The following is a 26,003-nucleotide window of genomic DNA, read 5'->3' as shown; positions in this document are numbered from 1 at the left end:
TATAAAGAATGGAAAAAAAATTTTTTTGGTAATGTCCAAGATTACTTTTTGAAAGCTAGAAAAGTTGTGACCAAGCTCCAGCACCTTAAGACTGGGAGGATTGGGCGTCTGGGGCTAGTGGTAAGCAGTGTTTGGCATAGAACACATCTTATGAAATAATGACTTGGTGCTAGGTAAATGGCATCCAAGATAATGCCTTAGGAGGAGGCTCAGCTGTGACCAGATATGCCAGGGTTTTGTTACCTCCCTGAGCATTTATTTCGTGTTCTGCACTCCCTGGTGAAAAGGGCCTGACCATCCTCACCACTATCAATCTTTTTTTTTTAGATTTACTTATTTTCACTAAAAAGGCAAATCAACACACAGAGGAAAGATCTTTCATCCGCTGGTTTGCTCCTCAAACGACTGCGATGACTGGAGTTGAGGCAGTCCAAATCAAGGTGCTTTTTCCCAGGTCTCCCACATGGGCGCAGGGCTCCAAGGCTTTGGGGCATCTTTCATGGCTTTCCCAGGCCACAATCAGGAAGCTGGATGGGAAGTGGAGCAACTGGGACACTAACCGGTACCCGTATGGGATGTCAGCGCTTGAAGGTGATTAGTCTTTGGAATCACCTCCCCCTCCCAATCTATTTTTTAAGGATTTACTATCACCACTTTATAGAAAAGGAAATAATCCCAAGATATCTTAGCCAAGGGCATGACCTCTGTAAGTAGAAGGGAGATTCAAATTCCATTATTGCACCTTATCATTGCTCAGAGGTCCTCACCCGGGGGGTCATCTTGCCTTTCCCCACACACTGTACCTGAAAAGATCAGAACATGACTTTGCTGCCTTGAGAATAATTGTGATCTGTGTGTGTAAGTCAGGGAGACTTAACTAACCACTATTCGGTTACATGGTTTGAGTTTTGTTTCTCCCATGCGGTGGGAGCTTGAGGGGAAACTGTTCTTGGGGCTATAGGTTTGCTCACATTTAACTGGCCCAACCCCTTCAGAATAATGTAACGTGTTTTTCTTAAAAAATGACGTTTCTGGGCACGGCGTGATAGCATAACGGTTAAAGTCCTCGCCTTGCACACACCGGGATCCCATATGGTCGCCGGGTCTAATCACAGCGGCCATGATTTCTGCTTGTGGCCTGGGAATGCAGTGGCCTGGGAATGCAGTCGAGGACGGCCCAAAGCTTTGGGACCCTGCACCCCCCGGCCCGCCCCCCCACCCCCCCCACCCCATGGGAGACCCGGAAGAGCTCCTGGCTCCTGGCTCCAGATTGGCTAAACTCCAGCTGTGGTGGCCACTTGGGGAGTGAACCATCGGACGGAAGATCTTCCTCTCTGCCTCTCCTCCTCTCTGTATATCCGCCTTTCCAATAAAAGTTTAAAAATAAAAAAAAGTGACATTTCCTCCTTAGTGACAGGAGACTAAAGCCAGAAGTACGCCGCTATTTATAAGTAGGAAGTTTATAATAAATCTTAACTTGAGATACAATCACCAGGCAACGGTGTTCGTGTGAGCACAAAACCGGGGATTTCAATCTCCAAGCCTTACACCACTTTCCCACTTCTAGCGCAAGTCCTTTAACCGCCGGAATCTTTTTCCTGATCATCAGAGTCATTCTCTGAAGAAGAAAAACAATATTGGATTCCCTACTTTCAGAAAAGAGATCTTCATAAACCAATCTCAAGAGAAACTTCCACCCCCATAAACACATTCGTTTTGGAGGGAAAAAGAAAAGTTTGCAAGAGAATGCAAAATGGCGACCTGCAGTGACGTCATACCTGTCTCGGTCGCGTACTGGAGTCTCAGTAAGGGCGGAAGTCGGCTGCAGCCGCCTCGCTCCGGGCGCTCGTGGCAGTTCACGCAAAAGGAAAGTTTTGAACGTCAGGCGGATGTGTCTGCCCAAGTAATTTACTAAGGGCGGAACTTCTTTTAAGGGCGGAAATGCTCAGCCAAATAGCTTCCGGAGCAAATCGGAAGTTGCTTTGTTTTGCTCCAAGATGGCTGCGGGGATGTATCTGGAACATTATCTGGACAGTAAGAACAGGCTGGAGGAGGGGTCCAGGGGTTGTAGATGGGCGTGGGGATTGGGGCCGAGAGGCTTTGTGGGTTCGGAGGCCCGGGGCTGAGCATGTCTCCATTTCTGAAAGGGATTCACGGGAGGAAATACGGAACGGCGTGAAGAAAGAGGGGGCGGGGCAGCGGCGTCGAGGTGTCTGTGTGGAGACGAGGGAGAAGCTGCGCGGCGGGGCTCGGGCTTTGGCTGGAAAGGACTAGCCGACGGAGCCTGGACAGTGCTTGTCGCTGCCATTCTGCAAGGCTCGACAACCGCGGGGTGGCTGTCTCCCCTCGCCCGCCCCAGCGCCGGGGCGTTGGGAAGCGGTGTCAGCCGCTGTCTTCGGGTGCGGATCTGCTTCACCCAGTTGTTTTCGCGGAAGCCCCAGTTCCCATGACGTGGAAATCTGTGAGCCGCCGCTCTCCGGAGCGCTGTCGTTGGGTTACGGGGACTGAGCTCCGAGGAAGACACGATCTCGTTAGAAGTCGGCTTCTGCAAGGCTTTGTGAATGTGCATAAAATAGTGTGACCTGTGATGTGGTAGGGGTGTGTTGGAAGTTCAGTGCGAACCCCTGGGGACAGGGGTTCCTCGGGAACAACAGGCTTTTGCAGAGGCAGCGATGTTTGAGCACAATCTGTAAGATTGTTTACATGCGCTGTGGAGGACGAGTGGAATACCGTGGAGAAAGTCATGGCTAAGGTCTTGGGATATGTTTGTGACAAGATCATGGAAAAATGGGTCTTTTATATATGCAAGGGTACGTCCCCAAGTTTGTGGAGAGTAGAATTAAAAGATGTCTGTTTGGGTCCACAGTGTGTGGGGGGTGGAGGTGTAAAGCAAAGTAACATTCCCCAAATGTTGGCACCAGCCAGGCCTGGGCCAGCGGAAGCCTCCCCCTGGTCTCCCACACAGCGGGCAGAGAACTGAGTGCTTGGACTGTCCTCTGCTTCCTTCCCAGGCCTGTTAGCAGGTACTTGAAGGGACACTCCCTTATAGGATTGATCGGATCCTGGCGTTGCAAGCCATTGCTTAACTTGCTGTACCAAATGTGGTCCCACCCCCACCCCACCCCTGTTTTTTTAAAATCTTGGCATATGTAAGAGCTTTAAAAGGTTCGTAGAAAATTCATATTCTGAAGCACGTGAACTTAGTTTTATTCTGAAACCAAAACAGACTTTTTTTTCAAGATTTATTTATTTTTATTACAAAGTCAGATGTACAGAGAGGAGGAGAGACAGAGAGGAAGATCTTCTGTCCGATGATTCTTTCCCCAAGTGAGCGCAACGGTTGGTGCTGCGCCGATCTGAAGCCGGGAACCAGGAACTTCTTCCTGGTCTCCCACGCGGGTGCAGGGTCCCAAGGCTTTGGGCCGTCCTCGACTGCTTTCCCAGGCCACAAGCAGGGAGCTGGATGGAAAGTGGAGCTGCTGGGATTAGAACCAGCGCCCATATGGGATCCCGGCGTGTTCAAGACGAGGACTTCAGCCACTAGGCTATGCCGCTGGGCCCCACAACAGACTTTTAAAAACAATTTTCCCCCCTAGGTGTTTTGAAGTGGTCTCGTATGACACCAAGGAGTGAACTGGGAAAATGAGACTTAGAGGAGGAGGCTGAGGCTAGACTGGGCAAGGTCTCTCTTTTTTAAGATTTATATATTTCTGTTGGAAAGGTAGAGTCACAGAGAGAAGGAGAGACAGAATGATCTGTCTGCTGGTTCACTCCCCAAGTGGCCTCATTGGCCAGAGCTGAGCCGAACTAAATCCAGGAGCCAGGAGCTTCTTCTTGGTCTTCCACATGGGTGCAGGGTCCCAAGACTTTGGGCTGTCCTTGACTGCTTTCCCAGGCCACAAGCAGGGAGCTGGATGGGAAGTGGAGCAGCCGGGACATGAACTGGCACCCATATGGGATCCTAGTGCGGACAAGGCAAGGACTTTAGCACATGTAAGGTGAGGATTTTTTTTAAAGGTTTATTTATTTTTATTGCAAAGTCAGATATATATATATAGAGAGAGGAGGAGGGACAGAGAGGAAGATCTTCCGTCTGATGATTCACTCCCCAAGTGACCACAGCGCAACGGCCTGAGCTGCACCCACCCAAAGCCAGGAGCCAGGAGCTCTTCCGGGTCTCCCACGTGGGTGCAGGGCCCCAAGGCTTTGAGGTGTCCTCCACTGCTTTCCCAGGCCACAAGCAGGGAGCTGAATGGGAAGTGGGGCCGCCAGGGATTAGAACTGTTGCCCATATGGGATCGTGGAGCATTCAGGTGAGGACTTTAGCCATTAAGTGACCACACCAGGGCCAAGGTGAGGATTTTTAGCCACTGAGCCATTGCACTGGGTCCATAGGCAAAAAGTCTGTTAAGCTCTATTGACGAGTTTGTATTTTAAAGGAGAATGAATGTGTGTGTGTGTGTGTGTGTGTGTGTGTGTGTTTAACTTATGCTTTGTTTTGTAAGACCTATTTACCTGAATGAAGAGAGACACAGAGGTTGGGATCTTTTGTTCAGTTCCCAAGTATTTTGCTAGCTAGTGAGCCAGGCCAAGGCAGGAGTCTGGAACTTCCTGCAGCTCTCCCGCATGAGTGTCAGTGACTTGGGGCACATAGTGCCGCTTCCCTGGCCTCTGAACAGAGCTGGCTCAAAAGGGAGCAGCTGGACCGCAGCTGCGCTTTAGTACGGGTGTTGGCGTCACAGGCAGTGACTCAATGTGCCGCGCCACAGTCTCAGCCCTCAGTGCTGTTTCTGTAAGTGGTGTATGGGTCCTGATAACATTGTTGGAGTGGGGTGTGTGGCAGGGTGGATTAGTTAGTTAAAACCGACCAGATCAGAGATGTAGGCCTGATTTTAGCACGTGGCCGGTTTATTTAGGAGTTACCTATGACAGGGCTGACTGAGTGGTTGAGAGATGAAAGAATTTAAGAGAACTTCTTCCTGCTTGCAACATGACGTTGACTGTGTGCCATCAGCAAGCTGGGAGGTCCAAGAGAACCCACGATGTGTGTAATTGCATGTAGGCATGAGCACAGGACTGCCAGTTATATCTGTGAGAATGAACAGAATTATTCAGGAAAGCAGGATGAGAACCTGAAAGGAATAAAAGTGCTATCTCAAGAAAACATTAGCTTTGGGCCCGGCGCGATAGCATACTGGCGAAAGTGCACACCCGGGGTCCCATATGGGCGCCGGTGCTAATCCCGGCAGCTCCACTTCCCATCCAACTCCCTGCTTGTGGCCTGGGAAAGCAGTCAAGAATGGCTCAAAGGCTTGGGACCCTGCACCCGTGTGGGAGACCTGGAAGAAGTTCCTGGCTCCTAGCTCCAGATCGGCGCAGCACCGACCGTTGCGGCTCACTTGGGGAGTTGAATCATCAGTCGGAAGATCTTCCTCTCTGTCTCTCCTCCTCTCTGTACATCTGACTTTGTAATAAAAATAAGTAAGTCTTAAAAAGATTTATTTATTTTTATTGCAAAGTCAGATATATACAGAGAGGAGAGAGAGAAAAAAATCTTCTGTCTGATGATTCACTCCCCAGGTGGCCACAACGGCCAGAGCTGATCTGATCCAAAGCCAGGAGTGCGGAGCTTCTTCCAGATCCCCCAGGCGAGTACAGGGTCCCAAGGCTTTGGGCCATCCTTGACTGCTTTCCTAGGCCACAGGCAGGGAGCTGGATGGGAAGCAGGGCTGCCAAGGTTAGAACCAGCGCCCATATGGGATCCTAGTGCATGCAAGGCGAAGACTTCAGCCTCTAGGCTACAGCGCCAGGCCTTTTTTTTAATTAGTTATTTTATGGGCCTGGCATGGTAGTCTAGAGGCTAAAGTCATGGCATTACATGCCTTACATGCGGCCACTTGGGGAGTGAACTCTCGGACAGAAAATCTTCCTCTCTGTTTCTCCTCCTCTCTGTATATCTGCCTTTCCAATAAAAATAAGCAAATCTCTAAAAATAAATAAGTCTTTTTAAAAAGTAAACTATTAAAAATGATTTATTTTATTTGAAAAGCAAATTTTACCGAGAGAAGGAGAGACAGAGAATTCTTCCATCTGCTGATTCACTCCCCAAATGGCCAGAGGCTAGAGCTGAGCCAATCTGACACCAAAACCAGGAACCTTCTCTGGGTCTCCCATGCGGGTACAGGATCCCAGGGCTTCGGGCTGTCCTCCACTGGTTTCCCAGGGAGCTGGAAGGGAAGTGGAGCAGCCGGGACACGAACTGGTACCCATTTGTGGGACGCTACAATGAAGAGCAGAGCTGCCACTTGAGCCTGGGCATTCGGTTATAGCACACAGGTGAGCCTGTGAGCGTCCAGACTGCCTCACCAGGTGCCCAGCCTGCCCCAATTTACATCTTCAGAAAGGACATTCGGGCTGCCATGTGGAGGGTAGACTGCCAGGGTGTGTGGTGAGCAGTAGAGACAAGGGCGCCATATGAACCTTGGGGATGGGGCCAGCTTCCCGAAATAGAGCGTCTAGCCGCTGTTTTCCACACCAGCATCGCCTGCTGAGTGCCAGGTCCGAGCTCAGCTGTTCCATTTCTGACCCAGCTCCCTGCTGATGAGTCTAGAAAAGCAGTGGAAGATGGTCCAGGTACTGGGGCCCCTGCCGCCCCTCCTGGGAGACCAGAACAGAGTTCTGCCTTCTGCCTGGGGAGGGAACCAACAGACAGGTCATCTCTGTCTATCTCTGTTTCAAACAGTTTTTTTTTTTTTTATGGAAAAGATTGATTTTATTTGCTATATATATATATATATATATATATATATATATATATATATTTTTTTTTTTTTTTTTTTTTGGAAAGGCAGATTTACATAGAGAAGTGAGACAGAGAATGATCTTGCTTCCACTGGCTCACTGCAAGCAGCCACAATAGCCAGAGCCTAGCCAATCTGAAGCCAGGAGCCAGAAGTTTCCTGCAGATCTCCCAAGGCTTTGGGCCATCCTCTGCTGCTTTCCCAGGCCACAAGCAGGGAGCTGGATGGGAGGTGGAGCAGTGGGGACACAAACCAATACGTGTATAGGATCCCAGCTCTTGGAGGTGGAGGATTAGTCAGTTGAGCTAATCACCTCACCCAAGTAAGTGAATCTTAGCAGAGCTAATAGGTAGAGTATGGTCATCAGAGTGGAGGATGGCAGGATAGCCCTTTGCCTTTGGGGAGGGGTTAGGATGGCAGGAGAGGCGGAGGCAGTGGTAGTGAAGATGAATGTGGCCTCTTGTAGAAATGAATGATAGGGGTCAGCATTGTGACCCAGAGGGTTAGGCTGCCAGCTGGGTGGCTGGTGGTTTGAGTTCTAGCTGCTCCACTCCTTGCTAATATGCGTGGAAGGGCAGATGATGGCCCAAGTGCTTGGACCCTCCACCACTCACCGTGGGGGACCCTGATAGAATTACAGGCTCCGAGCTTTAGTCTGGTTGAGTCAAGCCATTGAGGCCGTTTGGGGAATGAAGTACTAAGTGAAAGATTTCTGTCTGTCATTATATCTTTCAGATAAATAAATAAATCTAGAAGGAAAGGAAAGGAAAGGAGAGGGGAGGGGAGGGGAGGGGAAACAAAAGGAGGTTGGAGATTGGAGATAAGAAGTTTGGAGGCAAATATTGAAAATATGGGAGAGGGCGTGGTTGGCTGGTAGAAGAGAAGAGAGAGAATGGGAAAGCCATGCAGATTTGAGGGGGAAGGCAGTGAGAATGGTCTCTTGTGAGAAAAGGGACAGTGAGGGGGCTGGTGGTATGGCAGTTTGTTAAGCTGCTGCTCACAATATCTGTAGGAGTGCAGGCTTGAGTTCCAGCTGTTCTGCTTCTGATTCAGTCCCCCCACCCCCCTTGTCCCTGAGAAGGCAACAAAGGATGGTCCAAGGACTTGGGCTCCTGCCACTCACAAAGAGGACCAGGACAGAGCTCTCGGCTCCTAGCGTCAGCCTGGCCCAACCCTGGCCATTGAGACATTTGGGGAGTGAACTAGCAGGTGTGTGATCTCTGTCTTTTCCTTTTTCTATCACTCTTTCAGACTAATAGATCCTCTAAAAGAGAGAAGAATCTTGGCACAGGTCTTGAGAGATTCCCAGGTGGGAAAAACCACCTGCACTTGCACAGGTATTTTAAGGGCACTGTGTGGCCCAGTGACACTCGGTGTCTTTCTCTTCCCCAGGTATTGAAAACCTGCCCTTCGAATTACAGAGAAACTTCCAGCTCATGAGGGACCTAGACCAAAGAACAGAAGGTGCGTGCAGGGCAAGGTGCTGCTGGGTGTGGGGAGTGGGTATAATCATTAGTTTTTCTGCGTGCTATGATCTGGAGAAACCAGGCTTCTGTCTCTTTGTCTCTCGCTCGTAATTCTTGAGCCAGGATAGTGGTGAACTTCATTTCTGTGTCAGTTTTTCTATGACAAATGGAATACTGAGACAGTGCTCACAAACTCAGAAGATGTTAGCAGTTTATAACTTCCCTCCAGAAAAATTTTAAGGATGCGAAGTGGAGCATCTCGAATGATCTCTGCCCCCCACCTTCAGCAATTCATGGGATAACGTAGTCTCCTCCACTGCATTATTCATGTCCCTATCCCAGAATTCAGCGTAGCTTCAGACTGTGGCTCATGCTGCGAGATAGGACTTTGGCTCTATAAGAGATTCTTAAAAGAAAAAAAGGAAGAAGGGAAAGAAAAGCAGAAGCCAGCGTCAGGGCCTCTAGGTGTTCCTCAGCCTCCCAGAGGCTTTCGATTGCATCTCTGGCCTTGGATGTTAAGGCAGCTTGGCTGCGTTGTTCACTTGGAGGCAGGGGCAGGCTACTGCAGCGGGCAGGTAGGTCTCTTCAGGATGGACCGGGGAGGTCCTGTCTGCCATCCTGTGGTGTTGGGATCCAGGAACCTGTGTCTAAAGTTACTCTGGGTAAGTGGACCCCTGAAGAAGTGAACGTCATCTGAAGTCCAGGAGGTAGACCCCGGAGTGCCACCTGCCAAGTCCTGGGGACCCGCTCACTTGCTTTGTCACACAGAGGTAACTGGAGTTCACACACACAAAGGTCACTGGTAGCTTGTGGGAACTGGCCGCCTCTGGAGCTCCTTTGGCCGGGAGGCGAGGGGGGTGCTGAGGGAGCCCTCCTGTTAGCTGTAACTGTTACAGTCGGGCCTCTGCTCTCTTCCTGTGCTGTTTTCATGAGCCTTACCAAATGTTAGGGAGTAAACCTCTGCAGTCTGGCTGTTCCAGGCTGTGGGCAGCATCCCAGGATCAGAGCGTTTAGAGCCACAGTGAGTAGGGGATGGATACCAGCTGCAGGTGATAAGCAGAATCAGCCGGCTGTGGACCGGCAGGGTCTGTGGGCAGCACTGTAACGTGAGTGAAGGAGGGCGTGGTTCTGCGCCCTGAAGTAGAGATGTACCCACCTGGCAGCCAGCAGCAGCTGGCACCTCCAGTCAGGGCCGCCGTGGGATGTTTTTTGAGACAAGAAACAAGGCATCTTTGGAGATCAAAGTAAAGGAGCAGTAAGGCCCACCAAGGAGCATCCTCAGACGTCCACCAGAGTGTGCCACGTGTTAACGTTCTGTGCAAAGTGAGTTTCTGTCATTGCCATTCCAACTCCAAGAGCAGTGCTTCCAGTCTTGAAGGCGCCTCTGGAGCATGTGTTGTCCACGTCATAGTGCTTGGGTGCATGGCACAGTGCTGCTGAAGGCTCAGTCCATGTTGGTTCGAAGGTTCTGGTCAGTGGACGAAAGATCTAAGGAGACAGAGAAAAAACGTGTGTGACCTAGCCACTCAGGACCCTTGTGACTTGGCTCTCTGTTGTAGACCTGAAGGCCGAGATTGACAAGCTGGCCACCGAGTACATGAGCAGCGCCCGCAGCCTGAGCCCCGAGGAGAAACTGGCTCTTCTCAAACAGATCCAGGAGGCCTACGGCAAGTGCAAGGAGTTCGGGGATGACAAAGTACAGCTGGCCATGCAGACCTATGAGATGGTATGTTCTGTCTGGGGCTCCCCACCCACCTCCCAGCTAGTCCTCGGGGTGTAGACCCCCTCCTATTTGGGCACAGGGAGCACTGCCCAGATGCCACTGAAACCAGCTCACCCTCTTTGTGTTCTCCCTCCTTCCTCCCCACCGCCCAGGTGGACAAACACATCCGGCGCCTGGACACGGACCTGGCCCGTTTTGAGGCTGATCTGAAGGAGAAGCAGATTGAATCAAGTGACTGTGACAGCTCTTCGAGCAAAGGCAAAAAGAGTGAGGGGAAAGAGGGTGGGACAAGGAAACCCAAGGCCAGGAGCTCGGCTTGTGCCCCCAGTGAGAGGGGCGCAGGTTTGGAACGAGCGGCGAGGAAGAGGACTTAACCCGTCTCTCTGTCTTTCTGCCTCCTGGCTCCCTGGCGTGCTCCCCGGAAGGTCGAACCCAGAAGGAGAAGAAGGCCGCCCGTGCTCGCTCCAAAGGGAAGAACTCGGACGAGGAGGCCCCCAAGGCTGCCCAGAAGAAGCTAAAACTTGTGCGCACGTGAGTGAAGCAGGGCACCCCGGTGCCGAGCGGCGCACTCCCCTCTCCCCAGGCCGCACTCCTCCCCAGCACAGCCCTGGCTACTGTCTGGCTTCTTTGCTGGTAGCTTCTTTTCCTTCTCCTTTTGGCTTCTGCTCGTTAGAGAGGAGAAGCCGTGAGTCCTTCGCCCCCATCCCGCCCCCGCCCCCCACCCAGGGTCTCCTCCTGCCACGTCTGAGGGCCGCAGGTCGCAGCTTCCCATTCCACAGATGACACTTTCTCTTCCTCTTGGCACGCAGAAGTCCTGAGTATGGGATGCCCGCAGTGGCCTTTGGCAGTGTCCACCCCTCTGATGTGTTGGATATGCCTGTGGATCCCAACGAACCCACCTATTGCCTTTGTCACCAGGTCTCCTATGGAGAGATGATTGGTTGTGACAACCCTGATGTGAGAGCCATTTTGCTTCAGATGGGGGCGCTGAGGGGCGTAAAGGGAGTGGGTCCAGGCGGTGAGGGGGTGCCTACGGGTGCAGAGTATTGTTCCAGAACAGGAGGGGGGGCGAGGGAGGCAGCCCGGGGGGTGGGGCTGTGGGCTCACCAAGAATGCTCCCAAGGGCATGGAGTGAAGGGATACACCCAGGGTGTCTGCGAGGGGCTCTGGCTCCCCGCCCCGCCTCCTCCGGCCTCTGACCACTTCCGTCTTCCTCTTTTTTTCTAGTGTTCCATTGAGTGGTTCCACTTTGCCTGTGTGGGGCTGACCACCAAGCCTCGGGGAAAATGGTAAGAGAGGAGAGATGTGGCCAGAGCTGACTGTCCTGCACCCTGAGCGCCAGGGCAGGCTCCTGTCACTCACCCCTGCTCACCATTTCTCCTCTTCCTTCCCAGGTTTTGCCCACGTTGTTCGCAAGAACGGAAGAAGAAATAGATAAGGGCCTTGGATTCCAGCAGTTTCTTCCATGTCCCCTTACCTGGGCTCCTGGGCAAAGGCATGCCTGTGTGGGGCCAGGGGTTCTGGGAGAAGTGGGTGGCCCAGGCTGTCATCCCTTCCTCCCCTACTCTCTGCTCCCCACGCCGAGTGTCCTGGCTGCACCCAGCCACAGCAAGAGAGGTTGCCCCAGCCACTGGGGGGGTGAGCTCTTTCTCAACCCTCCTCTCAGAGGGAAGCCATCTTGCCCACTGTCCTTTGGCCTCTGTGCTGATGTTGGTGCTGTATTTCTGAAGGAAGGCCCACTTTGTTCCCCCTTGCTTTCTGTATATAAAGACTGGGCAGGAGCTTGGGGGTGGTTGCCGCAGCCTTCTTAGTTTCCCTTCCCCCCTTTGATGGGGGTTGGGTGTGATGAACTTGTTCTCCCTTTTCTTGCTCATTTCTTCATGGTGGGGTGTGCCCCACACCATCCCTGCCTGGGCCCCAGTTGGCAGAGCACCCCATTCCTCTGTGCCAAGGGAATTTAGCCTGGCCTTGTGGGGGAGGGGCAAGGTGGTTACAGACAGCATCCGTGTGAAAGAAATCCAGGTGGATAAATAAAAAACATACACGCTGGCCTGCTGTGTTTATTGTGGAGACACAGTGCACACGAGGAGTGTTCTTGGTGTGCACTGCGAGTGGAACACAAGGTGGGAGGATGGCCTGCCAGAGACGGGCAAGACCTGCAATCGGAAGTTGGTCCCAGTGTGGGAAGCCATGCAGTTGTGTCGGACGACATGGGTCTGTGATGAGCACCTCTCTTCAATTAGCAAGGCGGCGAGGAGTTTCTGGCTGCCTGGCAAGGCCTGGCAGAATGTCTCTTTTCACCTCATTGCTGCCTCACCCCATTGTGTGGACACTTGATCATCTCGCTATATTTCATAAAATTCTCCTGAGGGTGGTGTTGTTTTTCTGCAAATGTGAAAGGATTCCTGCAACTGGTAAAACACCTCAAACTGATCAATCATATTATGGTAAAAGTGTCTTTGGCGATGTAAGGCAGTGACACACAGGTAAAATCATACAATAGTTCAATTGAGCCCACATTGTCTGCAAACATCCTGTTATGTATCCACCTTTGTTCTGGAGCTTGCCCTAAAATAAGTAATGTTCTCCATCAGAAATGGCTTCCAGTGAGGGGGCTGCGAGGGCACCCCTGCTAGACCACCACTCTCACTGGGGAGCATGAGAGCTGGGATGGGGGCAGACGAGGCCTGGCAGGGCCATATCCGATGGCCTACATGTGAGCTGATCAGGGAAAAGCCAGGCTGGGCTGACTGTACCTTCTGGTATATGCATAAGCCAGTGTCAGTGTGGATTGATTGGGCTTTGCTGCAGCATCAGCTGGCAGATGCTGACACAGGGACCAAATTCTGTCAGGTACAGACATGGCTTAGACAGATGGTGGCACCCACTGGCACCAGTGTGGACTGGATGGTGGGTCTGGTTGGGACTAACTGGGCTTCAATACCCATCCACATGTAGGAGAGCTGAATGGGATGTGGGACAGACGGGACCAGTCAGCTGTATATACTGGCAAGCACGGGAACCAGGGCAGGCCTGGTGGGGGGTTTTGTGGGTCGCTCTGAGTAGACTGCAGCTCCCACTGGTTTACATGAAGGCCAAGTATGTGGTGGGCAAGATCGGGCTGGGCTCCAACACCCGGTAGGTTGTGTAAAACATTGGACTGTAAACAGAACTGACCCAGCAATTGCAACTACCAGTGTGTGCGTAGGTTGATTTGGGTAACAGACTGCTGGACCCTGTATTGGCTTGCACACACAAGAATCGGGTCTGGGGCCTGGTGCGATCATATAGTGGTAAAAGTCCTCGCCTTGAATGCACCAGGATCCCATATGGGCACCAGTTCTAATCCCAGCAACCCCGCTTCCCATTCAGCTGTGGCCTGGGAATGCAGTCAAGGACGGCCCAAGGCCTTGGGACCCTGCACCCGCATGGGAGACCCGGAAGAGGTTCCTAGTTCCCGGCTTCGGATCGGCACAGCTCCAGCCATTGCGGCTGCTTGGGGAGTGAATCATCGGATGGAAGATCTTCCTCTCCGTCTCTCCTCCTCTCTGTATATCTGACTTTGTAATAAAAATAAAATAAATCTTAAAAAAAAAAAAAAAAACGGGACCCATATGGGATCCCTTTACTTTCAAGGCGAGGACTTTAGCTGCTAGGCCAACGTGCCGAGCCCAATGGGGAATCTTCTAAAGGGAAACAAATGTGAACCCCCAAAGAAAAATGACTTTAAACTTCTACCTTATATTGGCAATTAAAACAGTTTATAAAAATAAAAAGAAATTTCTTGTAAAGGCCCTCTGTTTGTAGAAAGGCTAAGTTGCCCTGATCCCTTTCACTGGACTTTAACAAAAGAGCAAAAAAAAAAAAAAAAAAAAAAAAATTGAAGCAGTACTAGGTGAGGGTGATGGTAATTAATGCATGATTGATTATAAGATTTAATAAAGAATCTATGACATATGCCTTTATAAATTCCTTTCATTTATGAGTTTTCCTTTTACTTCTGTATTCTTGATATTTTTTAAAGTAATATTAGTGTAGTTTTAGTGAAAATTGATTTGGATATAAGTAAACTACTTGTCACTATGTAACTGCATGTGCTGCCAACCATGAAGTTCCTGGCTTCAGCCTGGTCACTGTAGTGAAAATTGATTTGGATATAAGTAAACTACTTGTCACTATGTAACTGCATGTGCTGCCAACCATGAAGTTCCTGGCTTCAGCCTGGTCACTGCAGGATTGAATGAGTAATACCTTGCTGAAAATATTTTCTCTGAAGTTAAATTATAATGATGTTTTTTAGGTTTTTTTGTAAACATTCTTTTATAATGAAATAAAAATGAAATAATTAGATGTTGTGCCAAAGTTTGTGATGATTTGTGTATAAAAAAGAAGGCAGCTTTTCTGAGTTGCCCATTATGAGCATCATGCCAAAGAAGTCCATGCCTTCTCTTCCTGTATTCTCGCTGATCCACACATCCTTTGCAGGTCTCCAGCAAGTGGCGCCCAATGTGGGGCTCGACAAAGGTAAGCCTCCTTACTCTCTATTGATATTGATGTTGGTATTCACAATGTGGACGGGACTTCACCCAAGGGCGCTGCAGGCCCCCTGATAAGAGTTCAGATCAGGTGGGGGTGAATAGTCAGAACATTTTTCTTTGAGAAGCATTGTTCCCTCTGTTAGCTAAAAAACGGCACAGAGTGCATTCAGTGAGGGAAACTTATATACTGATATTATACATAATACTTTCCAGAGGTTGCTGATCACTCACTTCAACGACTTTCATCTGTGTCATTTCATGTGTTATAACAGTTCAAGCCTGGGCCCAGCACCAGGGCCTTGCAGCCAAAGTCCTCACCTTGAACGCACCGAATCCCATGTGGTCACCGGTTCTAACCTCAGCAGCCAGCTCCCTGCTTGTGGCTTGGGAAAGCAGTCAAGGACGGCCCAAAGCCTTGGGACCCTGCACCCGCATGGGAGACCTGGAAGAAGTTCCTGGCTCCTGGCTTCAGATCAGCACAGCACCAGTTGTTGCAGTCACTTGGGGAGTGAACCGTAGGCTGGAAGACCTTCCTCTCTGTATATCTGACTTTGTGATAAAAATAAAATAAATCTTTTAAAAAAACTAAAAAACAAAAACAAGGCCCGGCATGATAGCATAGTGGTTAAACTCCTTGATCCCATATGGGCACCAGTTCTAATCCCAGTGGCTCCACTTTCCATCCAGCTCCCTGCCTGTAGCCTGGGAATGCAGTCAAGGATGGCCCAAAGCTTTGGAACCCTGAACCCACATAGGAGACCCGGAAGAGGCTCCTGGCTTCGGATTGACTCAGCTTGAGTCATTGCGGTCACTTGGGGAATGAACCATCAAACAGAAGATCTTCCTCTCTGTCTCTCCTCCTCTCTGTATATCTACCTTTGCAATAAAAATAAATAAATCTAAAAAAAATAGTTCGAGGCTACACGGTAAACAAATGCTTTGTATGTCCAAGTTTGCCAAGATATTATCAAGCCATTTCTGATGGAGAACATTGCTTATTTTAGGGCAAGCTCCAGAACAAAGGTGGATACATAACAGGATGTTTGCAGACAATGTGGGCTCAATTGAACTATTGTATGATTTTTACCTGTGTGTCACTGCCTTACATCGCTAAAGACGCTTTTACCATAATATGGTTGATCAGTTTGAGGTGTTTTACCAGTTGCAGGAATCCTTTCACATTTGCAGAAAAACAACACCACCCTCAGGAGAATTTTATGAAATATAGCGAGATGATCAAGTGTCCACACAATGGGGTGAGGCAGCAATGAGGTGAAAAGAGACATTCTGCCAGGCCTTGCCAGGCAGCCAGAAACTCCTCGCCGCCTTGCTAATTGAAGAGAGGTGCTCATCACAGACCCATGTCGTCCGACACAACTGCATGGAGTGTGAGATAACGTGCTACATGTCAAGGACCACGCAGGGCCTCAGCAGCCACTGCCACAGACCATCCTGCCCAGGGCCACGGGGACACATGCGAGCCCCGCCCGTGGGCGCGGCAGTTTCCGAGGCCCCGCCCCTGCCCGCTCCCCGCGAGCCGGTCAGTGCCTTTATGACGCACCCGGGGCCTGCGACTTGGCCCGTTAGAAGCGGCTTTGGCCCGGGGAAACATTGTGGGGCTGTTGTCGGGGCCATGAAGAAGCTAGCTGTTGTTTTCCTGCTCTCGCTCCTCAAGGGTAAGGCAGTCCCACCTGCTGGAACGGACCTACCCAGAGCGCTGTCTCTGGGGTCTGCGCTTTAGCGCTGGGGTCAGACCTTTGCCTCTGCTCCACTCCCACCCTGGTTCCTTCACCCACTCCACAGGGTTCATCCGTCCAGGGGCCACAGACTCCTAAGTTTCTTGAGTCCCTCTTGCCAGTCTGGTCGTGTCCTTGGCTTGGAGCACATTTGGGGCTTCAGGTCATCCATCCATGAGTTTCCTCCTACTCCTCCCTCCTCCACAGTGTTGTTCCTACCTCTGGTACCTGCCCCAGTCGAGGATTCGACGTCATCCTCTACCCCAGGCAGCCCTCTTCCTCCCTCTGAATATGAACGCTTCTTTGCGCTGCTGACTCCAACCTGGAAGGCAGAGACCACTTGCCGGCTCCGAGCAACCCACGGCTGCCGCAACCCCACGCTCGTCCAGCTGGACCAGTATGAAAACCACGGCTTGGTGCCCGACGGTGAGGGCTAGGCTAGTGGGGAGACAAGCACCCAGCGCTCACAGTGGAGCGGAGCATACAGGGGCCAGCGCACCTTGCGTGCAGCCGTGTTTTCTTGCAGACACCAAGGGGCGCTGTTCCTCCACCCCCATCCCCCTACTCATCGTTACTCCTCCTCTCGCCCAGGTGCCGTCTGTTCGGACCTCCCTTATGCCTCCTGGTTTGAGTCTTTCTGCCAGTTCGCCCAGTACAGGTGTGCCAACCACGTCTATTATGCCAAGGTGAGGCCAGAGGAAAGGTTGGGTCTGCATCCCTGGACCAGCACAGGGCTGGTAACAGCAGGAGATCCGAGCAAGGGCTCGGTCGCACCTCTCACCCATCATTGACCCAGATGATGTAGCGCAGATGCAGCCAGGTGCCTGTGACCGTGGGAGAAGTATTCAGGAGGCAGCGGCAAGCCATTCCACCCCTTCCAAAAGCTCAGGGGTCTCACCAAAGTCAAACATGGGAAGCAAGTCAGACGGGAAGCGGAGACAGATTAAGGGTTTCTGCTCCAGGAGGACTCTCTCGGTCTAGAGGATTCTGGCAGGGCGCTGGATTCCTTCATGTGCACCCAGGGAACTGGGCCACACCCACGAATGACCTGGGACAGAAGCATAAGTGATTCCGTTTCCCTCTCTCCCCACAGAGGGTGCGATGCTCCCAGCCGGTCTCCATCCTCTCACCTAACAGTCTCAAGGAAATAGAGTCAGCAGCCGAAATCCCACCCACTACTGTGTCCTCCTCTCTCGCATCCCACATGACAGGTGAGACCTCCCTGCATCTCCCACGGTTCTCAGGGCCAGGCCATAAGGCTGTGGTGGTGGTGAGGGAGTGGGGGGTCGGGACAAGCGATGCCAACACAGCAGACAGCTGTGTTTGCCAGGGAGGGCCCTGCTTCTAGAAACACACCTGCTTCAAGGCTTGCAGGGGAGCGCATTCCTGGCGCCTTGTGCCTGAAGTGCTCAGGGACTTTGCTAAGCCAGCATCTTCAGTGTGTGAAGGAAGTTGCTAGCTACTTCGAATCCTTGGAGTTCCAGAAGGGAGGGGGACAGAAGGTGGCACTGGAGGCAACAGTTAGGGAAGAGAAGCTCTTGCAAGGACAATGGGGAGAGCGCGTTTACTCCCAGCACAACTGTCATGGGAATAGTCATTAATTGGTTTTGTTGTTGTTGGATTATTATTGTTTATTTTTTTTACTTATTTGAAAAGCCGAGAGAGATCATTCTTTATCTGTGGGTTCACTTCCCAAATGGCTACAACAGACAGAGCTGGGCCAGGCCAGACCATCTGGGTCTCCCATGTCCGTGCATGGGCCCGAGCACTTTGGGCCATCTTCTGTTGCTTTCTTAGGTGCACTTGCAGGGAGCTGCATCCGAAGTGGAGCAGCCAAGACTCGAGCTGACACTCCTATGGGATGCTGACAGTGTTGCAGGAATTTGTTTAACCTGCTACACTACAATGCCAGCCCTGGAAATATATTTATTATTTTAGTATGTACATTCCCTTCTGGCTTTTATGCTGAGCCATGCTTATCTCTGCCTTTATGTATTATATCCAGCTGTGAACTGAGATGCTCAGGCCAGATGCTTATCAATTTTTAAAAGTATATTATCTATTTTCAGTCTATTCAAAGGAGAGACAGAGAGAGATTTTCCATTTGCTGGTGCATGCCACAAATGTCTATAACAACCAGAGGCAGGCCAGGCTGCAGCCAGGAGCCTGGGCCTTCACGCAAGTCCCCCCAAATACCCGAGTCATCACCTACTGTCCCCTCACTGAGTTTGCAACAGCAAGACATTGACCTCAGGAATGGAGATGGGGTTCCAGGGGCCCAGATGTGGGACGTGAGCACCCCAAACACCATCCTAACCACTTCCCACCACACACCTGCTCTCTCCCCTGTCTTTCTCGGGCCTTGGTGCACTCTCCTGCAGCCACGGAACGCCAGGCCTTCCAGCCCTGGCCCGAACGCCTCAACAACAATGTGGAGGAGCTGCTGCAGTCTTCCTTGTCCCTGGGGGGCCAGGAACAAACACCTGATCGCAAGCAGGACCAGAACCAGGAGCAGCACAAGCAGGAGCAAGGCCAAGAGCATAAGGAGGAAGGGCAGGAGGAAGAAGAACTAGAGGAAGAACAAGAAGAGGAGGGGAAGCAAGAAGAGGGGCAGAGCACCGAGGAGGGCCTGGACGTCCTGTCCCGGCTGCACCGAAGCCTAGGCTCTGTTTTCCGGGCCCAGTCTATATCTTCTAACTTGCCCCCACTCTCTCGTCGGGCACGAGAAGCAGAGTCCTCTGGCACAATGATGGAGGACATCCAGGAGTTCATTCGGTCAGCCCAGGAAATGGATGACACAAATGAAGGATATGACGAGGACTCCTCCTACAATGGGAACCAGAACACTGGAAGGTATGCACTGGGGGTCCCGGCTCCCGCCCACCCTCACCCCTGGGCCCCTGCTATCCCTGCTTGCCACTCTGGCAATCAGAAGTTTACTTCCTCAGCCTCAGCCTGACTTCCTTGCATCTGGGTGTGGCCTCAGGCGCAGCTGGCAGACCCCACCTGGTCGACAGCTGTGGTTGACACCCCCGTAGCCATTGGGTGTACATTTCCGGTGTGCTGTGGTAGAATGAGCCCTGGAGCTGGAGCTCACAAGCTCGGGGTCTGGTCTGGTCTCGTCCCTGATTAGCACCGTAGTCCTCACAAAACTGTTTCTACTTTCAGCTTCTCGGTTCCTCCTCTGTGAAAGCGGCAGTTGGGAGCCAGGGCCTCTCTGACCCCATGCTAAGCTTCTGAAAGTGTGTGATCAAGACGAGATGCCCAATGCGGGAGGGGCGATGGGGGAGAGTGGAGATTGGGGTGGCAAATTAGGCTCCCTCCTAACCCTGTGGCCCATCCTCCCAGCCAGTCCTGTCTTCTCGCAGCCTCCTACAGATATCCCACAGCGACGCATTGCTAGTGCTGTGCTATTCAATCATGGAGAATAATTGCGTCATAACCCCCACAGCCAAGGCCTGGAAGTACATAGAAGAGCAGGTCCTTGGTTTTGGGAAGCCGGTAAGCCTGCCTTGCTGTTGGATGCCCTTGGGCTCCCTTGGGACCTGGCACTGTGCTAAACCAGCTGTGAAGTGGAGGCAAGCAGGGCAGCCTGAGGTTCAGTTGTGAAGATCCTGCTCATGTGGAACGCTCTCTCTGGCTCACGCTGAGAGGAGGAAGTCCGTTCTGGGAGTCGCTCTGTAACTCTCTGAGGTGTGGTTGGGCTTTGGGCCATCTCTGGATCCCGTGTGCCACCTCCAGTCCCTACCTTGTTAATATTGCTCACCTTTTCTCCAGAACATTCCCAGGAGTGAGTCTAGGGATCTCAGTGTGTCCTGCACACCCATCCAGACTATTCCGAAGAGTTTATGGTTCAACAAGCACTGCAGCACAGTAATGACTGACCTGCATCCCTCTATTTGTTCAACAAATTCTGAGTGGGCATTAAGTCTCTTAAATGTTAATAGTGCACACAGGCTGCCCATCCTTTTCTCCTCCTGGGATCCAGTCAGGGAGAGACCGAACAGTGTGGTAAGGTCAGTTCTGTTAAAAGGGTGGGTATAAAGTGCAAGACATATACAGGCAGTGGGAGCACAGTGGATGAAGCTGCTGCTTGGTCTGCCCACATCCTGTGCCAGAGTGCCTGGTTCAAGTCCCACCTCCTCTGCTTCTGATCTAACTTCCTGCTGGTACACACCCTGAGAAACCACAGATGATGACTCAAGTTATATGGGTCCCTGCCACCCATGAGGGAGACCCAGATGGAGTTCAGGGCTAAATCTCTTTCTCCACCTGACACTCTGCCCTTTTGATTTTTTAAGATTTATTTATTTCTATTGGAAAGGCAAATCAGATTTTACTGAAAGAAGGAAAGAGACAAAGATCTTCCATCCACTGGTTCACTCCCCAGGTGACTGCAACAGCTAAAGCTGAGCCAGCCCAAAGCCAGGAGGAGCCTGAAGTTTTATCCAGGCCTCCCAAATGGGTGCAGGATCCCAAGGCTTTGGACTGTCCTCGACTGCTTTCCAAAGCCACAAGTAGGAAGCTGAATGGGAAGTGGAGCAGCGGGGGCAAGAGCTGGTGGCATATGGCATCCCAGCACTTGCAAAGCAAAGATTTAGCCTCTGAACCATCACACTGGGCCCTGTCATTCTGCCTTTCAAATAAATAAACAAAATTTCTTGACAAAACCAGAGTAGGAAAAGATAGGTCTTCCATCTGCCAGATTCACTCCCCACATGGCTATAATGGTCTGCATTAAACCAGCTCAAAGCCTGGAGTCTAGACCTCTATCCAGATCTCCCACCTGGGTGGCAAGGGGCCCAAGTCCTTGGACCATCTTTCACTGCTTTTCCAGATGCATTAGCAGGGACCTGGATTGAAAGAACATCAGCCAGGACTCAAACCAGCACCCTGATGAGGGATGCCAGCATTCCAGGGGGCGGCTTAATCTGCTGATGGGCTTGACTCAAGATGCTACCCAGCAAGTTCCCCCTGACACAGCTCAGGGCACTCAGTGTGGACAGCAAGCACCTGAGCACTTCCTCTCTGAAGGAGACCCAAAGCCAGGCCCTCCCATTATCTGTTCGACCTGTGGCTTTGGTGACTTCCTTGGCCTCCCTGACTTTCAACCGCCTCACCAGCAGTTAGGGATGCCATAAGCACCTGTGCCCTTACAGGGTCCGTGTGCTGACCAGAGGGGAGTGTGGAGAGCCACAGCGCCAGCACCTGTCCCTGCAGCGTAAACGTTAACAGTGAAGTGGGAGGGAGGAGGGCTGTGAGTTCTTTGCAGAAGGGCTCAGTTAGGGATGACTGTTAGCTAATCAGGCACTTGGCAATGAGACTCTGGGAGAGAGATCTGAACTAGTGATGTTTGGGTATTACCCCCCAGATAGGTGGGGCTTACCTGGATATAGAAAAACTTGCCAGAAAGCAGGTGAAGCAACCAGATTAGAGGGTGAACATTCGGTGCAACAGTGAAAATGCCGCTAGGGACACACACAAGGCATATGGGTGTTCCCTGGTTCAAGTCCTGGGGGTGCTTCTGATGTCGGCATGCTGCTAGGGTGCAGCTGTGGAAGTGAGCTCCCAAGTCCTCAGGTTCCTGCAAGCACATGGGGGGCCCAGCTAGGATTCCTAACTGCTGCTTTGGTCTAACCCAGCCCTGGCTATTATTGGCCTCTGGGAAGAGTGAACCCTAGTGGATATAAGATCTGTCTATTTGCCTCTCTCTCCCCTCCTTTTTTTCTTCTTTTTTTTTTCAAAGATTTATTTATTCATGTCGGAAAGGCAGATTTACAGAGGGAAGGAGAAACAAAGATATCCCATCTGCTGGTTCACTCCCCAACTTGCCACAATGGCCAGAGCTCTTCCAGGTCTCCCATGTGGTGCAGGGTCCCAAGGCTTCGGGCAGTCCTCTACTGCTTTCCCAGGCCACAAGCAGGGAGCTGGGTGAGAAGTGGAGGAGCCAGGATACGAACCAGCACCCATATGGGATCCTAGCGTGTGCAAGGCAAGGACTTAGCCACTGAACCATTGTGCCATACCCTCTGTCTCCCTTTCAAATACATTTTTTTAAATGACAAGAAAATGTCAAGGGGGAGGTTCTCGAGGAACCCTGGGGCCGAGGGGTGGGTGGCAGTTGGCGGGGGCGGATACTGGCCAGAGAAGCTGCTGGAAGAATCTACAGATCAAGAGCTGGGGTGGGGGCTACTCTGGGTGGGCCCACGGGCAGGGGACTGAACCAGCCTCTGGGGCTCAGCCACAGCCCCCAACCGCCACTCCTGCCTGCCCCAGGTCTGTGACAGCCTTGGCAGGCAACACACCTCCACCTGTCCACTCTGCGACTTCTGCTCCTTGAAGCTGGAACAGTGCAACTCAGAAAGCAGCCTGCAACGGCAGCAGTGTGACGATTCACACAAGACACCCTTCGTCAGTCCCCTGCTCGCGGCCCAGAGCGTGTCTGTGGGCACCCAGGTACCCATCTGATTTGATGGCGGTGGGGGAAGCTCGGCTGTGCAAGGGCAGACCTACACCCCTCCCCAATCCCCCACACCCTATCTCCTGTATCCCAGCCTGGGCCCATAGAAGCGGGCCACTTTTACGGGCTCGATGTGTACGGCGGGCTACGCATGGACTTCTGGTGCGCCCGGCTGGCCACCAAGGGCTGTGAGGACACCCGCGTCTCTGGTTGGCTCCAGACCGAGTTCCTTAGCTTCCAAGATGGCGATTTCCCCACCAAGGTCAGAGTCTTTCTCCCTACAGGTCCCTCCAGTTACTTGCTGCTAGAATGTGGGAGGGATGTAGGCCTCTGGTTTGTGAGGGGCACTCACCCCGCTTCTCTCCACAGACCACTGTGCACACAGACACACATAAAGCAAAGGAGTGGGAATCCAGGGTGATGAGAAAGCTCAGGAGTGCCCCAAGCTCCATCAGTTGTCACCTGCTACTGGGTGGCTTTGGTCAGATCACTTCCTTCTCCAGGTTCAAGTCTAGCAAAAGGTCAGGCACTCTCTGACCCTGTAGCCACACGACCCTGCCTCTGTTTCCCTTCCCTGGCTCCTATGGTGCTTGCTCTCCCTGCTTGAGGGCATCAGCTCTGCTCAGCTCAGCTCAGCTCAGCTCCCTGGTCCCCAAAGCTACCTCCATGGTAGGATTCCCTGCAGGTGCCAAGAGCCAGGCCAAACCAAGGCAAGGAAAAGTAGAATATTCTGGTAACTGAGCTGAGAGCCCTGTGGCCCACTTGCCTGCCTAGATCCCTAGATGTGGGAGGAGTTATTGGAGAGTTCTCAGCAGGGCCCCAAGTATATCAGACATTTTTGCACCTGTCACTCACTGTTCCCAAAAGGAGCCAGAAATGAGCCCCCTTCTCTGTGCCCTATTCCCCAGCACGCTGAGCACAGCCAGTATGGCAGCCTTGTGCTCTCTCCCCAGACAGCTGCCCACATATCTGAGACCAGCCACTCAAGGCCACAGCCCTGTCCCTGGGTCCCCTGCAGGGCTGGTGTCTCAGGAGGCCTCTGATAGCCTGCCCATCCTGGTCCATGACTCCTGCCCTAGGTGTGTGACACAGACTATGTCCAGTATCCCAACTACTGCTCCTTTAAAAGCCAGCAGTGTCTGATGAGAAACCGGAACCGGAAGGTGAGCCTCCTCCTGCCTCCTCCCCCAACCAACCTCACCTCCATCACCACACTCAAACCGGAGCCACTCTGGAGGGGTTGGGGGGAAGAGGGGGAGGCAATTACCATCCCCGCACCTCTGGCGCCTCCCTCTACTGAGGCAGCCCTGGAATAAGCAAAGCTCTCCCAGGCTGTGGTGGGAGGAGGGCAGGGGAGGGCCGCCTGCAGAGGTGGGGCCCCCACAGGAGGTGTTGAGGTCCCAGCTGGCTTCCTCTTCTTACTCACCAGGTAGCCCAGGATAAGTCACTTCCCCATTTGGGCCTCTCAGCCTCTTCTCTCTGTACAGAAAAAGGGGGGTGGGCTACTGGTTGTTGGGAGCACCGCCCCCCCACTACATTTCCTGCTTCCCTCTGCTGCCTCTGGTTCCTGTGGTAACACAGCCTGGCCATGACATCATGTCCCCCACCCCAACCCCTTCCACCTCCTCCAAGGTGTCCCGCATGAGGTGCCTTCAGAACGAGACATACAGCGTGCTGAGCCCGGGCAAGAGTGAGGACATAGTGCTGCGCTGGAGCCAGGAGTTCAGCACCTTGACCCTGGGCCATATAGGATGAGCCACCATGGGCTCTGTGCCCACCCCAGCCCGACCTTACCACCTTCTCCGTAGCGTCAAGACCCCACCTCTCAGTTTGCTTTCAGGCTGCTTGTTAGGGTCACTGCCCCTCCTAGTCGCATTTTCTTTGGGTTGGGGCAGCAATTCCCGGTTCCCAGAGAGCCTATGAAGGGAGCTCTCTCCCCACTCCCTTCCCCCTTAAAAGGATTATATTTCCATAAAGCATTTCTTTTCAACTGGTGTGGCCTGTGTGAGCTATGAGGTGCGCCCCTTAACCCAGCCCATGAGATTGGCACTGAGCGGCAGGCAGTTGCTTTGGCAGAGGAGAGTGCCTCGTGGGGATGCCACTCGAGGAGGGGTGGTGGTCCAAGGCATTCTGCCACTGGCTGTGAGGGCACATGCTTCCACGCAGGGGCCCTATGCCCCATATCAGATGTGCATGTAGGCTTGTCCTTCTGTTACATAAGCACCAGAGCTGAACTGAGCCCCATCCTGGGATGGCGCGTGTAGGATAATAGCTTGCATCAAAAAAATTTTTTTTCATTTATTGGAAAGAGTTACAGAGAGATGGGGAGAGATGTTCCATCTGCTGGTTCACTCCCCAAATAGCCATAACTGCCAAAGCTTGAGCTGACCCAAAGCCAGGAGCCAGGAGCTTCCTCTGGGTCACCCACATGTGGGTGCAGGAGCCCAAGGACTTGAGCCATCTTCTACCGCTCTCTAGGCCATAAGCAGGGAGCTGGGATTGGAAGTGGAGTGGCCAGTACTGGAACTGGTGCCTCAGTGGATGCTGGTGCCACAGGTGGAGGATTAGCTTGTTGAGCCACTGTGCTGGCCCTCATAGCTTACACTTGAGCAGCAGGGAGGAAGCCAGAGCTGCAGCGAGAACTAAGAGCCCCTGGGTTTTCATGCAACAACTTGCCACAGGGAGGTAGATGGTGGTATCTGGACAATATCCAGCATTGGCCTTGAACAAGCTGGGGTCTCCCAAAGTGTGTTCTGGGAAAACTAGAGGCTTCTCCCTCTTCTGTGGGTTCATGGTCATTAATAGGATTTTAAAAAGTATCTGTTACAGAAAAGCTCAAACATGTACGGACACACCCCCACTCCACCCCACCACATGGCCTGCAGCATTCCCCCGCGGTCAGCAGCACCCCAAGATAGGTAACGCAGCAGCCTTCTTACCTAGTGTTTCCTGAACCCACTTGGCCATGTGTCTTTTATTATATTATTATTTTAAGATTCATTTATTTTTATTGGAAAGGCAGATATACAGAGAGGAGGAGAGACAGAGAGAAAGATCTTCCATCCGATGGTTCACTCCCCAAGTGACTGCAACAGCTGGGGCTGAGCCAATCCGAAGCCAGGAGCCAAGAGCTCTTCCGGGTCTCCCATCCAGGTGCAGGGTCCCAAGGCTTTGGGCCATCTCAATTGTTTTCCCAGGTCACAAGCAGGGAGCTGGATGGGAAGCAGGGCCACTGGGGTGAGGACCAGTGACGATATGGGATCCTGGCACATGCAAGGCA

At 52.2% G+C, this 26,003-nt stretch overlaps 2 protein-coding genes across 4 annotated transcripts; both read left to right on the top strand.

The window, feature by feature from the left end:
- The first annotated feature begins 1,884 nt into the window (after nucleotides 1–1,884).
- Nucleotides 1,885–12,038, top strand: ING4 (inhibitor of growth family member 4). Of its 3 annotated transcripts, none has more exons than XM_058655850.1 (8): nucleotides 1,885–2,034; nucleotides 8,193–8,264; nucleotides 9,826–9,992; nucleotides 10,142–10,247; nucleotides 10,415–10,520; nucleotides 10,802–10,946; nucleotides 11,217–11,278; nucleotides 11,384–12,038. In XM_058655850.1, the coding sequence occupies exons 1-8, from the start codon at nucleotides 1,998–2,000 to the stop codon at nucleotides 11,421–11,423; spliced, it is 735 nt and encodes a 244-aa protein (XP_058511833.1). In that variant the 5' UTR covers nucleotides 1,885–1,997; the 3' UTR covers nucleotides 11,424–12,038. The 3 variants fall into 3 exon arrangements, with proteins under 3 accessions (XP_058511833.1, XP_004596432.1, XP_058511834.1); XM_004596375.4 differs by having other exon boundaries at nucleotides 10,799–10,946; XM_058655851.1 differs by lacking the exon at nucleotides 10,802–10,946 and having other exon boundaries at nucleotides 1,886–2,034.
- Nucleotides 12,039–16,052: 4,014 nt separating this feature from the next.
- ACRBP (acrosin binding protein) lies at nucleotides 16,053–24,713 on the top strand. The gene is made up of 10 exons (XM_004596459.4): nucleotides 16,053–16,203; nucleotides 16,471–16,689; nucleotides 16,855–16,949; nucleotides 17,357–17,474; nucleotides 18,645–19,116; nucleotides 19,632–19,764; nucleotides 22,540–22,719; nucleotides 22,818–22,985; nucleotides 23,803–23,886; nucleotides 24,356–24,713. The coding sequence occupies exons 1-10, from the start codon at nucleotides 16,080–16,082 to the stop codon at nucleotides 24,476–24,478; spliced, it is 1,716 nt and encodes a 571-aa protein (XP_004596516.2). The 5' UTR covers nucleotides 16,053–16,079; the 3' UTR covers nucleotides 24,479–24,713.
- The last annotated feature ends 1,290 nt before the right edge of the window (nucleotides 24,714–26,003 follow it).

This window comes from Ochotona princeps, chromosome 27 (genome assembly GCF_030435755.1).
Source record: "Ochotona princeps isolate mOchPri1 chromosome 27, mOchPri1.hap1, whole genome shotgun sequence".
Lineage (NCBI taxonomy): Eukaryota > Metazoa > Chordata > Mammalia > Lagomorpha > Ochotonidae > Ochotona > Ochotona princeps.
Note: the sequence above shows the minus strand (reverse complement) of the source record. Positions and strands in the feature narration are given on the sequence as shown.

What these genes read in the sequence shown, in the direction of transcription:
- ING4 (XM_004596375.4), top strand. Translation starts at nt 1,998, where the DNA reads ATGGCTGCGGGGATGTATCTGGAACATTATCTGGACA. An exon ending in CCTAGACCAAAGAACAGAAG is followed by an intron (nt 8,265 to 9,825) that starts GTGCGTGCAGGG and finishes TCTCTGTTGTAG; the next exon opens with ACCTGAAGGCCGAGATTGAC. An exon ending in ACCAAGCCTCGGGGAAAATG is followed by an intron (nt 11,279 to 11,383) that starts GTAAGAGAGGAG and finishes CTTCCTTCCCAG; the next exon opens with GTTTTGCCCACGTTGTTCGC.
- ACRBP (XM_004596459.4), top strand. Translation starts at nt 16,080, where the DNA reads ATGACGCACCCGGGGCCTGCGACTTGGCCCGTTAGAAGCGGCTTTGGC. An exon ending in CCTGCTCTCGCTCCTCAAGG is followed by an intron (nt 16,204 to 16,470) that starts GTAAGGCAGTCC and finishes CCTCCTCCACAG; the next exon opens with TGTTGTTCCTACCTCTGGTA. An exon ending in TGAGAAACCGGAACCGGAAG is followed by an intron (nt 23,887 to 24,355) that starts GTGAGCCTCCTC and finishes ACCTCCTCCAAG; the next exon opens with GTGTCCCGCATGAGGTGCCT.